At 45.4% G+C, this 13,877-nt stretch overlaps 1 protein-coding gene across 2 annotated transcripts in view; it reads left to right on the plus strand.

The window, feature by feature from the left end:
• The window catches only part of NRP2 (neuropilin 2), a 259,454-nt gene that overhangs the window by 110,105 nt on the left and 135,472 nt on the right, over positions 1-13,877 (plus strand). For both annotated transcript variants that reach the window (XM_081208808.1, XM_081208809.1), the window contains exons 4-7: positions 6,276-6,506; positions 8,735-8,890; positions 10,428-10,597; positions 13,388-13,543. In XM_081208808.1, the coding sequence (XP_081064934.1) occupies positions 6,276-6,506; positions 8,735-8,890; positions 10,428-10,597; positions 13,388-13,543 (713 nt within the window). The remainder of the gene's footprint in view (positions 1-6,275; positions 6,507-8,734; positions 8,891-10,427; positions 10,598-13,387; positions 13,544-13,877) is intronic.

Consider the following 13,877-nt stretch of genomic DNA (forward strand, 5'->3'; position numbering starts at 1 on the left):
CTTCTCCATAGCCAAGTGGTATGTTTTAGCAACGATATCCAACTGGATCCCTAAATAAAATGGGAATATGGGCAAAAGGTATTGAGCTATTGCTTGCCAGCTTCCAGCCCCCGCTTGGGCAGGGGGCATCTTGTGCAGCCATCATGATATGTAAATTTACAGGGCCGCGCTGGCCAGAACCCCTAAAGAAGTCCCGACAAAGCTGCCGCCGAGCCAGCTTCCTTTTCAGACACACACTCTGTGCAATGCAAAAAACACACTCCGTGCAGTGCACACACTCTCCATGCAATGCAATTACACACTCCGTGCAATGCCAAAAGCACGCTCTGTGCAATGCAACTACACACTCCGTGCAATGCACACACAAACCCTCCGTGCAATGCAACTACACACCCCTGCAACTACACTCCATGCAATGCAACTACACACTCCGTGCACTGCACACCCTCTGTTCAATGCAACTACATACTCCGTGCAATGCACACACACTCCGTGCAATGCAAAAAAAACAACAACACACTCTGTGCAATACGACTAGACCCTCCATGCAATGCACACACACTCCATGCAATGCAGCTACACACTCCCTGCAATGCACACACCCTTCATGCAATGCAACTACACTCCATGCAATGCAACTACACACTCCGTGCACTGCACACCCTCTGTTCAATGCAACAACAAACTCCGTGCAATGCAACTACACACTCCGTGCAATGCAACTACACACTCCGTGCAATGCACACATACCCTCCATGCAATGCACACACCCTCCGTGCAATGCAACTGCAAATCTCCTAGCAATGCAATGCAAATGCAGCCCGTGCAGCGCCGTGCTCTGCAACGCACAGAGCAAACTGCAATGCGGGCACGCAAAGGTGCTTTCTCCCAGTTGCATATTGCAAACATGGCACCCGTTACATCCCTCGCAGTGAGGTAACCACCAAAAGGACTTAAGTGTCCAGGTAGAGCAATGGGGGAGCATGCAGCTGTCCCATACAGGGACCAATCCTGCAACCTAGGCATTACCGGCACTATCCGCTGACCCAGTGAAACCAATGCTTCATGGACCACATGGGGACACTATTGAGGCCGGAAACGCTTCCAGGCCATCGAATTCTAGGGCAAAGCCCTAGGATCACCTGCTAGGCCAGGCATAAATGTTTCCAGTGAAATAGCAGAGTTGAGGTAGCCCACAGCTTGTCCAGGTACCCCTGCTTGCCCTTTTAGAGGGAAGCACCCCTTCAAGAAACCCAAAGTTCTTTTATCACAAATGGGCCGAACTACCCAGCAACAGAATAGCTCAAAAGGAGCAGTTTGTTTTGTTTTGTTATAACAATGGCTAAGAGGGGTATATGAACCCTGTCTCCCAGGTCCTAGTCCTACACTTTAGCCACTAAGTCACGATGGCGCATCTCTAAAATGGCAGTCGCCACTATCAGGGCAAAACAAACTTAAAGAAAATAAACTTGTTCAGAAACAGCATACTTCAAGAGCATATACAGAGTGCTCATAGTCCTTGGAGGCACAGGGAGCCATAAAGCCAACCTTCAGGGATACTATAAATGAAAGTGATACCAGCTAAGCTGGGAACAGCCCTGACTAGCCCCACAATTTCAACAAGAGAAATGGGGGAAACCTTTTTGCGAAAGAAAGCCCCTAACGGGGGCTCTCTCCCTATTGGGAAAGGCAAGCCACAGATACAGGGAGAATCTTCCTACAGGGCAGGGTAAGGGGTGGGGTGGGAAATTGAACAGGAAAAGGGGGGAATTAAATTATTTAAGGGACTAGAGAGGATTAAAAAGAAGGGGAAAATAAAGAAATAAAGAAATGTAACCAGACAATGAGAAGATTGTCCAAGTGCTCCATGTGATCCGGTTCAAAACGGCCAAGAGGACGTTCCCTCGTCTGGCCCCTGTATTTATAGCCTCTGGCCCCTCCTTCAAATTGCCAAATTAGAACTCCCCAGCAACCCAATTAACCCTTTAGTGCTTGGGTTGCTAACAATTTGCCGAGTCACTGTAGGGTGGCCTGTTTCCCCAACCGCAACACGTGCTCTCTGTTAGGGAGAACACGCTTTATTACACTTTAACCTTACTGTTAGTGGCTTATATCCTCATTGTTTCATGTTATACAGGTCCAGCCCTAGTTAGCTTTAGCAATAGAACTGAGTCATGTGGCTTCATAATGTCCGTTGGTCTTCTCCAATTACTTTTGGACTCCTTTGTTACATTTGCCAAGGGTGTTCTGCAGTTGATCAGGAAGGAAGGAGGAAAGGAAGTCTTTGCCGAGTTTCATTTTCCAAGAATTGTTCTGCTACTTTCCTCTCACCTAAGATTATGTCCAAAGTGCTTTTATGTCTGAAATAATGATGGAGCTGGTTTTCAACTTTGTGATATATCACCAGCTAAACATCACGATATACTGACATATCACAGTGTCTGAAATATGGATGGAGCTATGTATATGGTTTGAAGCTCAACATCAAAAAAACGAAGATCATGGCCACTGGGCCCATCACCTCCTGGCAAATAGAAGGGGAAGAAGTGGAGGCAGTGAGAGATTTTACTTTCTTGGGCTCCATGATCACTGCAGATGGTGACAGCAGTCACAAAATTAAAAGACGCATGCTTCTTGGGAGAAAAGCAATGACAAACCTAGACAGCATCTTAAAAAGCAGAGACATCACCTTGCCAACAAAGGTCCGTATAGTTAAAGCTATGGTTTTCCCAGTAGTGATGGACTATAAAGAAGGCTGATCGCCGAAGAATTGATGCTTTTGAATTATGGTGCTGGAGGAGACTCTTGAGAGTCCCATGGACTGCAAGAAGATCAAACCTACCCATTCTGAAGGAAATCAGCCCTGAGTGCTCACTGGAATTACAGATCCTGAAGCTGAGACTCCAATACTTTGGCCACCATATGAGAAGAGAAGACTCCCTGGAAAAGACCCTGATGTTGGGAAAGATGGAGGGCACAAGGAGAAGGGGACGACAGAGGACGAGATGGTTGGACAGCGTTCTCGAAGCTACCAGCATGAGTTTGACCAAACTGCGGGAGGCAGTGGAAGACAGGAGTGGCTGGCGGGCTCTGGTCCAGGGGGTCACGAAGAGTCGGACACGACTAAATGACTAAACAACAACAAACAACAAATGTAGAGCTGCGGACATGTAGAGCTGCGGAAGGGGCCCCTGGAGGTTGTTTGACTGGCCCACGAGCTGCCCCCAAGTTGCCCGCTCACGCGCCGCGCTAAACCGGCGCAGTGCGATGCCTCTCTTACACGGCGCAGAAAATTGTGTCTGCTCAGACGCCGAAATCGCAGGCATGCGCAATCCAGTCCACGGAGGGATCTCCGCAGGACCGATCCGGCCCAGGCAAGATAAACCTTGCTGACCCCTGATATAGAGGCATTGGCTGGCTTTATAGTGTCCCCCGCAATTTTGAGTCACAATATAATACTGCCAGATCAAAATGATGAAACCAATATCATTTTTTAAAAAATAATTTAATCGTTTTTTCAATACAAACAACAACAAAAAAAAATACAACAAAAACCACAATAACACTAATAACACAATTTAACAATTCAGATTTGAGTACTGATATACCTCTAACTACACCTTTTTAACAATATTTCCCCACCTCTCCTCCCCCTGCTTCCCACCACTGTCCGCCTTATCGCTTAAGTATTCCTTCCAGATTTCTTCGTATTTATCCATTCTTGATTTGTGGTCTATATGTGATTCATTCGTAGGTAACTAGTCTGTCCATAGTGTCAATCCATGTGCTCAATGGCATCTTTTTGCAGCTCTTCCAATTCATCAAGACAAGGTTTTTTGCTTCTAGTATGGCGCGATACACCCATTTTTTTTGACCCCTCAGTATCATGATATATCTCAGTCCATATCTCAGTATCATGATATGGACTTTAATCTGGATTTGGATGATATACCGCCCAGTTCTAACACACATCATGATTTATGATGTATGGACTTTAAACTGGTTATGGGTGATATATCAATATATTGCCCAGCCCTAGCGGTGTTATGTTCTTAGCGATCATGACTTCCTTCATAGGGAAAACAACTCATTTTGAAAAGGGCATTGGTTGCCTGGGACACAACTGAGAAATTCAAATGCACTCAGTCACCTGGTAGTTTACTAGAGAGTCATTCAGTGACTGGGATAATATCCCAAGACTTATTCTTCATCATCCCAGACAGTCTCTCTCTCCCACCCTCTCTCTCTCTCTCTCCTCCCTCGCTCCCAGCTTTTCTCAATCTTGGATTCCCAGATGTTGGACTATAATTTCCAACCACCCTAGCTAGCAAGACTGTGGTCAGGGATGATGGGAACTGTAGTCCAACAACATCTGGGGACCCAACTTTGAGAAAGGTTGCTTTACACTGTGGAATCCAATATCTGTATCTACACACACACACACACACACACACACACACACAAATCTTTTTTTAAAAAAATAACTTTTTATTCAAAATTAAAACAAAACATATTATCCAGAAACATATCATCCTTATTTTCCCCCATTTCCCCCCTCCCCCTCCCTCTCCCCACAGAACCCACCCACCCCCCGACTTCCCTCAGTTCCAGACTTTGATTTCTCTAAAAATGCTGTTTTCTGCATGTTACACAGTTGTATAGATCCTCAAACTGTTTAGCTGATTCTTATCAATAAAAAGTTTGTGAATGTTTATTCAAAACCAGCCAAGGAGTTCAGTTCGCTTTGTTGTGTCTTCAGATACTTTGTAAAGGGTTCCCATTCATCTTTAAAGTCACAGTTATCCTTGTCCCGTAGCTTGTATGTCAGTTTTGCCAGTTCTGCATAGTCCATCAATTTTTCTTGCCATGATTCTTTAGTTGGGGTTTCTTCAGTCTTTCATCCTTGTGCTATTAGAACTCTCGCAGCCGTTGTCGCATATATGAAGATGTTTTTCAGCTTTTTGGGCAGATCTTTCCCTACAATCCCTAACAAAAATGCTTCAGGTTTTTTAACAAATGTTAAATGGAACACATAAAGAAATCAAAACAACTCCTCCTCTTAGGAATACAAATTGTTATTTAAATATCAAAGCACTTTATCTCTGAATTACATATTCAAAGTATATACAGGGTCTTCTGTTCTGTGCCCTTTAGTAATGGTTTTGAAATGAAAGGAGAATGAGAAGAAACCTATTACGTGTGGTCTGTTGTGTTAGCAAATTTGGCGATTTGTTTTCAGATGCCTATATCTAAGCTGGTCAACTAGAGTCTACATTGCCAGGCAATCCAATTAAGACCCACTCATTTTGGAAGTCATCTGATTAAATTAATTTACATAGCCATTAGTTTAACATTGCCATTGTCCATCTTTCATCTCCCTTAAAGGGGCCGAATCTTTTTTTTTCCTCTCTCTCTCTTCTAAAATATAGCACAAATGTACACCCATGCAGCTATGTTGTGGTGGTTGTTAGCAGTGTGTTAGGAATTGCTCACAGTTGGAATTGTGCGTTCTTCTGAGCAACGTCTGTGTAATAAAACAAAAGACGGAACAGTTGTGAAAGTTAATCCTCTGTTAAAGCAGTGGAACCTCGGGGTCTTGTAAAATTCCTTGTTCCAACCCCTCCCCTCCCAGTGACCCGTGGGCTGGAGAATTCAATTGTTAATTGTCTGGTCCCTACAGAGCAATAGTTTCTATGCAGTCATAGCCTGAACAGAATGCAACCCCTTTCTCCCCCAAGGCACCTTGGGTCAGAAAGAAATAGAAGGCACTTAGCCGGCTGGGGCACAATGGAGATCAGTGTTGAGTTCACCGCTAAATAAGTGGTAATATTGTCTGTGCTGCTGGCAGTCTGAAAGCGTTCCATAAGGATGCAAATAACTTGCATTTCTGGCGGTTAGCGTGGACAAGTGAGAAAGGCGGTTCTGTTTGTCCTCTTGACCAAATCCCTCATTCCTACCCCCCAAAACGTTTAAAGCTAAGCCACTGTGCAAGCTGCGACTATTTATTTTCCATTTTTATAGTGCTTTAAGACGCAGGATTTCAGGTGTCACCTCAGTAAGGCTGCTTTGCTAATTGCCACTCTGATGGAAAAAAAAATGGGGACAGTAATATTAATAATTAATACTTTTGCAAGGCTGTAGCAATTTTCCGCATGAGGGATTTAAGTGCTTTTTTAAAAAAAACAACCACATGCACAATTATGAATTACGCCTCTCAGCTTGGCTACTGTTAATGTTGATGTGGTATGTTAATGTCCCCTTGTTTCTTGCTATAGGCTCTGAAGATTGTTCCAGAAACTTCACCACTTCAAACGGTACTATTGAATCCCCGGGTTTTCCTGATAAGTATCCTCACAATTTGGACTGTGCCTTCACCATCATGGCCAAGCCAAAGATGGAGATCATCCTTCAGTTTCTAACCTTTGACCTGGAGCACGACCCCTTGCAAGTCGGAGAGGGAGATTGCAAGTATGATTGGCTGGACATCTGGGACGGTATTCCTCAAGGTAAGGATTAAAGTGATGTATCGCCGACGCTCTCTTCCGTGTCTGGCTACTGTCACACTAACAGCATCAATTTTGAGTCTCCAGAATTCCATAAAGGTCATAAATTGCTAACACTTTACGGCTCCATCCAATCTCACATGTTGTTGCCTTGTCCTTAGCAGGGACCAGAGCTTAAATTGAACAGTGATAGAGTTCCTTTCTATTTCCTGTGCCGGCATTGCACCCTTACTGGTTCAGTGTAACTTCAGGTGATGTTAAAAATACATTGAGGCCTTAAAACTACCTGATTCATATAATCAGACCATCAAGTTCAGAAGTTGGCATATTTGAGATTTCTCTGCAGTACTCTGATCTCAGAGGCTCCCTTAGCCAGAAAGTATAGAATAGACCATTTTCTACATTGATTGCATACAGAAAAGTTTTGTGCGACACCTTGAGCACGATTTTTATGAGAAAGTTGCCTAGCAATGTTATCCATCAATCAATCAATCACCATTTTTCCTGCTAGCGAAGCAACGTATCCACTAAAAGTGAAAATAGCTGAAGGTTAGGCTTTTCAGTGGCATGAACATGTATGATTACTTGCATTGAATAAGAACCTCCACCAGGGGACAAGACAGGAGAGCTCTCTATACGGTGGTACCTCGGGTTACATACGCTTCAGGTTACAGACTCCGCTAACCCAGAAATAGTGCTTCAGGTTAAGAACTTTGCTTCAGGATGAGAACAGAAATTGTGCTTCAGCGGCGCGGCGGCAGCAGGAGGCCCCATTAGCTAAAGTGGTGCTTCAGGTTAAGAACAGTTTCAGGTTAAGTACGGACCTCCAGAACGAATTAAGTACTTAACCCGAGGTATCACTGTATGTGATTTCTTTATTGCATAATCCCAGACATGTCTGCTCAGAAGTAAGCACCATTGAGTTCAATTGGACGTACTCCCAGGTCAGTGAGTGGGGCACTGCAGCCGTAATCATTCATGGCCCAAAAAACAGATTGTAGGTAGATGGGCTGGTAAAATTTATGGTGGACTAAACCACTGAGCCTAGAGCTTGCCTAGGGCTTTCTGATCAGAAAGTTGGCGGTTCGAATCCCCGTGATGGGGTGAGCTCCTGTTGCTCGGTCCCTGCTCCCGCCAACCTAGCAGTTTGAAAGCACGTCAAAGTGCAAGTAGATAAATAGGTACCACTCCAGCGGGAAGTTAAATGGCGTTTCCATACGCTGCTCTGGTTCGCCAGAAGCGGCTTAGTCATGCTGGCCACATGACCCGGAAGCTGTACGCCGGTTCCCTCGGCCAATAGAGTGAGATGAGCGCCACGACCCCAAAGTCATCCGCAACTGGACCTAACGGCCAGGGGTCCCTTTACCTTTACTGACTGCAGGCAGCATTTTACGCAACAGCCATTAAGCTTAAGCATCTGTTTGGGCTGCTATGTTTTCAGAGAAGAGCTCTTGCAAATCTGGGGTACAGAGACACCCTTGTGCAAATTAATTGAAACAAGGCATGTTTTCTATGCCACATTGATCAGTCTGTCAAGCACCCACAAAAGATGGTGTTTTGGGGATGCTTGTTATTATGGTGTCTGCAGCCAGTAGAAGGAATGATGCGCTTGCCACAATATATTGAGGTTCTCTAAAGAGAGTTATTCCAGAGCTGAGTCATCCTGACGGTACTGGGATATTGCAGCAGGTCCTAGCCCCCTGTCACACATCGAAAGTGGTGAAGGAATTCATGACAGAGCAGCAAATACAGATACTTGATTGGCCAGGGAATTCCCTGAACGTAAATCCCATTGAGAATTTGTGGGCTATATGCAAAAGTCGCCTCCGTGCTGTAGACTGTACGACTACGGAGAAGCTCATTTAGGTGCTGATTCAAGTGTGGTACAGGGATCCGAAAATCAACAGTGACTGTTCGAAACGAGTAGACTCCTTGCCAAACCGTGTTCAAATGCTGCTTAAAAATAGCGGCGGTCATATCCGTTACTAATGTACGTATATGGGAGTTTTGTACAATAAACTACTGTACTAAATTCATTGTTTGCTTCAATTAATTTGCACAAGGGTATACATGCGAGGGGTTTTCATCCCTGCATGTTTTGATTTTCATCTTGTAGCCTCTGATAATACGGATGGCTTATTCCTGCCTTCAAACCATCCCAAGCGACGTAGGCAAGATGGTGACAAGTTTATCTAACTGAGAGTTGTGCTTTTCTTCTGTTTCTGTTGCAGTTGGCCCCTTGATTGGCAGGTACTGTGGGACTAAAACTCCTTCGGATATCCACTCGACTACTGGCATCTTGTCACTCACGTTCCACACAGATTTGGCAGTGGCCAAGGATGGGTTCTCTGCTCGCTATTACTTAGTTCCGCAGGAGGTGCCAGAGAGTAAGTTGGCATCTTGTTCTGTTCGAGTGTTCGCCAGTATTCCTCTAGTTCCAGATTCTGCACTGGGGACCCTGAATAAAACAAAAATGTAGCCACGTGTGGGTAACTTTTCTGAATCCCCATCGGAATTATTTTTAATTTTGCTATTTTGATTTCATGGCAGAACTCAAAATTTGGTCATCTGGAGCCTCTCTTATTTGTTTTGTTATCTTTGCTCACTGCTAGCACCCAAGCTTCCACGGCAGATTTAGAAATTGCTATGGAAACCCAAAACCCAAGATTAAAATGTCAAAATTTTGTGAAATAAATTTGTTCAGAAATGTTTCAGATTGGAGTTTTGGGTATGCTCTACATAGGAGAAGGAAGGAAGGAAGGAAGGAAGGAAGGAAGGAAGGAAGGAAGGAAAGAAAGAAAGAAAGAAAGAAAGAAAGAAAGAAAGAAAGAAAGACACTTGAAGCCATATTGAAAAAGCATGAATTTGAACCATTAGAATGTTAACAGTTGTCTCTTCCTGTAGTGCAGATCTTGGCAAGGCTTACCAGCCATGAGCCAGATCACTCCCGCGGAGATCGTCCGTGGGCTGGGCCAGCACAGCATGACTCCAGAAATCGCATCTGCACATGCCCAGATGCCGGAAATTGCACCTGCGCAGAAGCTATTTTCAACATCTGGGCATGCGCAGAAGAGATTTCCGGTATCTGCGTGTGCGCAGACGTGATGAGTCGCGTGCTGCACCGGTTTAGCACAGCGCGCAGGGGACTCGCCGAGCGGGCAGCTTGTGTCTTGTGGGCTGGTAAAACGGTCTTAGTGGGCTGCATCTGGCCCATGGGCCACACATTGCTCTAGTGTGTGACATCATATCTCAGTTTTTAAAAAATCTTCTTTTTATGTCATGGGTTCAGAGCCTATGCTACTTCAGAAGTTGTTGGACTATAAATCCTATCACAATCCCTGACCACTGAGCATGTTGGCTGGGAGTTCACCACATCTGGAGCATGAGCACTGGGAGTTCACCACATCTGGAGGGCCACAGGGTGCCCACCCCTGTTGTAGGACAACAACAGCACACAAAAAACTGTAAATGCTGCCGGGGGGGACCACCTAAATATAGAGATGATTTGGAAATTAGCTATGCACAGCTGCAATATATTTAATCACACTTGGAAAATTGAGGGCTTTCTTCAGGCTTTTAGTGAAGAATTCCAGTTTTCCTTGCACTTTGCAGGAGATTGCCAGGCAAGGACGTTCCCAACCTCCCATAGTTGCAGCCCTTTGATGCAGATGAGAAGGGATTTGATGGAGCTCCAGATGTGAGCTCTTCCCTGGCTGTTTCTGAACATTAATATTTCATCAGCTTTTCATAGGTGCATAGAGACAATTCTATTTTGTGCTCATTTTTGCAGACACATGTTTTTTTAATTCTTATTTTATTTGATAGGATGTTACGAGGCCATTAGCGGCGTTTCCCTTAGCGGAGCTGCACAGATTGGGGGGGGGGCACGCGTTTCTCTTCTAATCCACTCTCCACCTGCTGTAGACTTTCAGTGCAACAGCCCGTTGGGGATGGAAACCGGCCGGATCTCCAACGAGCAGATCACGGCCTCCTCTACTTACTCGGATGGCAGATGGACCCCACAACAGAGCCGGCTCAATAGTGATGACAATGGGTGGACTCCTAATGTAGATAACAACAAGGAATTCCTGCAGGTATGTATTCCCCAACTCCAAGAGAGCAATTGGCAGAGGATAAGCGGTACTCAGTAACTAAGGAGGGAGAGCAGCATGATTCAGGAAGGCTGGTACCGAAACCATAATATCCGGCTTAGCAACAGTTGAATTGCCAGGCAACTGGTGAGATCTGATGTTCAAGACTTTGTCATCAAACACATGGCCAGCGAGAGTCCCCAGCTAGCATTCTCCTCTATGAAAAGCTTGGCTTGGCATGGGCTGGCATGCTGTGTGTCCATGGAAGCAGGCTTGGCAGGGTGATGTGAGGGAAACAAGTGTCTTTGTTTAGACACATGGTTTGTCTTGGCAGGGAGCTGCCACTGCCCTCTGGACTTTCAGGTCGCACACACACAAACAAACACACACACACTTTCTCCTTAAACCAAACTGATTGCCATGCTGTCAAATTGACCCCGGTACATGAAGCTTGTAGAATCTCCTTGTTGCATGCTGGGAATCAGCAGGAGGGCATTGAGCTGCTGTTTGGCAAAGGCGGCGTGACTCTTGCCTTCATGAACTGAAGGCAGCACTGTTAGGCCATTAACATTCCTACAGAAGTCTCGGCTTGACCTGGTGGCCCCTGAGCCTTGATGGGCTTTCCAGAGGGCTAAGAGGAGAGAACATGCTGCCGCTTACGTGCCCCGTCGACTCCGCGACAGATCGAAAGGAGCGGGGCTTTCCTGCGTGTGATAGGCGAGTACAGCTAGAACAATATTTGTTCTGCCAGGGAATCTCAGTGCATCCCAGAAGCTGGGAAAACCAGCAGGAACGTACAGAAGGAAGGCTTTAGCAGGGGCCGCACAGGACCAGTTCATGGCAGCAAAAAAGGCATACGGATTGGATAGAGAACCGTGTGGTGGGATGTGCTAAAGAGCATTCAACACGGGAAGTACTGGAACAAATGGAGCAACTGTCTGAATCTTCACGGCGCAGTTACTAAGCCAGCATGTCTCGATAAGCTGCTGTATCACTAAAAATCTCCAAGAAGCACGAATTGGACCCCACAACTTAATCTTACATGTGAAAAGACACGCCCCCCCCAAAAAAAAATGTTGTGGATATAGAAAATAGGGGATTACAGCTGTAAAAGATTAAGTAAAAGGAAAGAATAAAGGAAAATTAGATAAAATTAAGGGAGGATTTGCTGAAACAAATTTGGGAATTGGGATGCAGAAAGGGGAGGTATGGGGAAGTCGGTGAAATAAGTTTTAAGGAAAAAAAGGATTTGAAATTATACATGTTTGTTTTTGTGTTTGTATGTTTGTATTGTGTATTGTTTGTGTTTATACAAATTGTGAAAAACCAATAAAAAATTTTATATAAAAAAAGAAAAGACACGCCCCCTCCACCAAACAATGCACGCTGACCTCTTTTCCACTGCAAATGAGGCAAGAGCTTAATTTGGGTGAAGATTCTCTAGTTTGAGCTTTGATTTTATTTGGGTTTTAAGAACATCAAAGCCAAAGTTCTTTATTCAGCTTATGGTCGGGGGCTCCTCCCCAACACAATACTAGCACACGCCTTGCCTGAACCAGAAAAATGCTTTTTCACTCCTGAAATCTGTCGGCATTTGCTTGCAACAGACTTAGCAAGGCATCGGGGGGGGGGGCGGTCCCACTCTGTATGATTAATGACATAATGGTAAAGGGGCACCCAGCCTGTTTTTGCTCAAATTACTTCCACTCCAATGCATAATTTTTATCATGGCTTGCAACTGAGGCTGGTACACACTAGTGCTGGGCATTTTTTAAGAGACATAGTAAGGATTTCATCCCAGAGATGTTTACCGTTCAATCTGACGAAGCAACGGGAAGTGGGGGGGGGCACTTTCAAAATGTGCTTCTCTCCCTCAATTATGAACCTTGCAACAAAACCAGGCAGGCTGAAAACATTTCCTTCTATGGCTCACAGGCTGCCACATCTAGGGATGTTAACTCAGCTGGTCTGAAAATTGATCCTATTAAGTTCTTATACTGGAACAGAGCTTAGACAGAATAGGCAACTCTAAACATGGCCAGTGGCAAAAGCTACAGCTGCGTCACAGTGATCTACTAGAAATGAAATACCGCCATGCTAATTTATACCAGCTGAGCACCCGATCCTCAGGTCTACTTTCAAACATAGCCTTCTTGAAGCAGCTGCAGCCCAACATGGTGAGTCCTGGAGAATGCCTTTAGCAAAACACACTACTGTTGTATGCTGTTGGTGGCTCTGAGATCCATTGTGGCTCATGATTCCATTTGTATAAGGTAAAGGTAAAGGGACCCCTGACCATTAGGTCCAGTTGTGACCAACTCTGGAGTTGCGGTGCTCATCTCGCTTTATTGGCCAAGGGAGCCGGCGTACAGCTTCCGGGTCATGTGGCCAGCATGACTAAGCCGCTTCTGGAGCCACCACCCATTTGTATAGCCTGCCTTTATTGGCACCCAAGGCCATGTACATGGGATCATGTCCATCGATCCAGGCATTGACCTGTCCCAGACCTGCTTCAAAACAGTGGTGGCCTCATGTGCCTTCAGAACAAACCCATATGTCTTCACTACTGCTGTCGAAGGATGTGCTCACTGCAAGTTCTGTGTCGTTGGCTTCCTCGTTCTCACCCTTTGATCTGCAGTTTTGTCTCATTTGCCATCTACAAAGCACACTGCTTCAGGAAGGTTGTATCTGCCAATGTTTCAAGCACAGAGCAGGTCTACCTTATTACTGCTAAACTTATGAAGCTCCTGTCGTTCTTCCTTCGCCCTCTTCCCCTCTCTTTCCCACCCGCAGGTGGACCTCCGCTTTCTGACGGTGCTGACAGCCATTGCTACTCAGGGTGCCATCTCCAGGGAAACCCAGAACGGCTACTATGTCCGGTCGTACAAACTGGAGGTCAGCACAAATGGGGAGGACTGGATGATGTACCGTCATGGCAAAAATCACAAGGTAAGCGCTTCCTCTTCCCCACAACCCACTCCCCCCAAAATACCGTATTTTTTGCTCTATAAGACTCACTTTTTCCCTCCTAAAAAGTAAGGGGAAATGTGTGTGTGTGTGTTATGGGGCGAATACAGGCTGCGCAGCTATCCCAGAAGCCAGAACAGCAAGAGGGATTGCTGCTTTCACTGCGCAGCGATCCCTCTTGCTGTTCTGGATTCTGAGATTCAGAATATTCTTTTCTTGTTTTCCTCCTCCAAAAACTAGGTGTGTCTTGTGGTCTGGTGCGTCTTATAGAGCGAAGAATACGGTAATAATTCCAGACTGCAAAGGATTCTGTTGA

Source organism: Podarcis bocagei (genome assembly GCF_964188305.1).
Source record: "Podarcis bocagei genome assembly, chromosome: 1".
In the NCBI taxonomy this organism is placed as follows: Eukaryota; Metazoa; Chordata; class Lepidosauria; order Squamata; family Lacertidae; genus Podarcis; species Podarcis bocagei.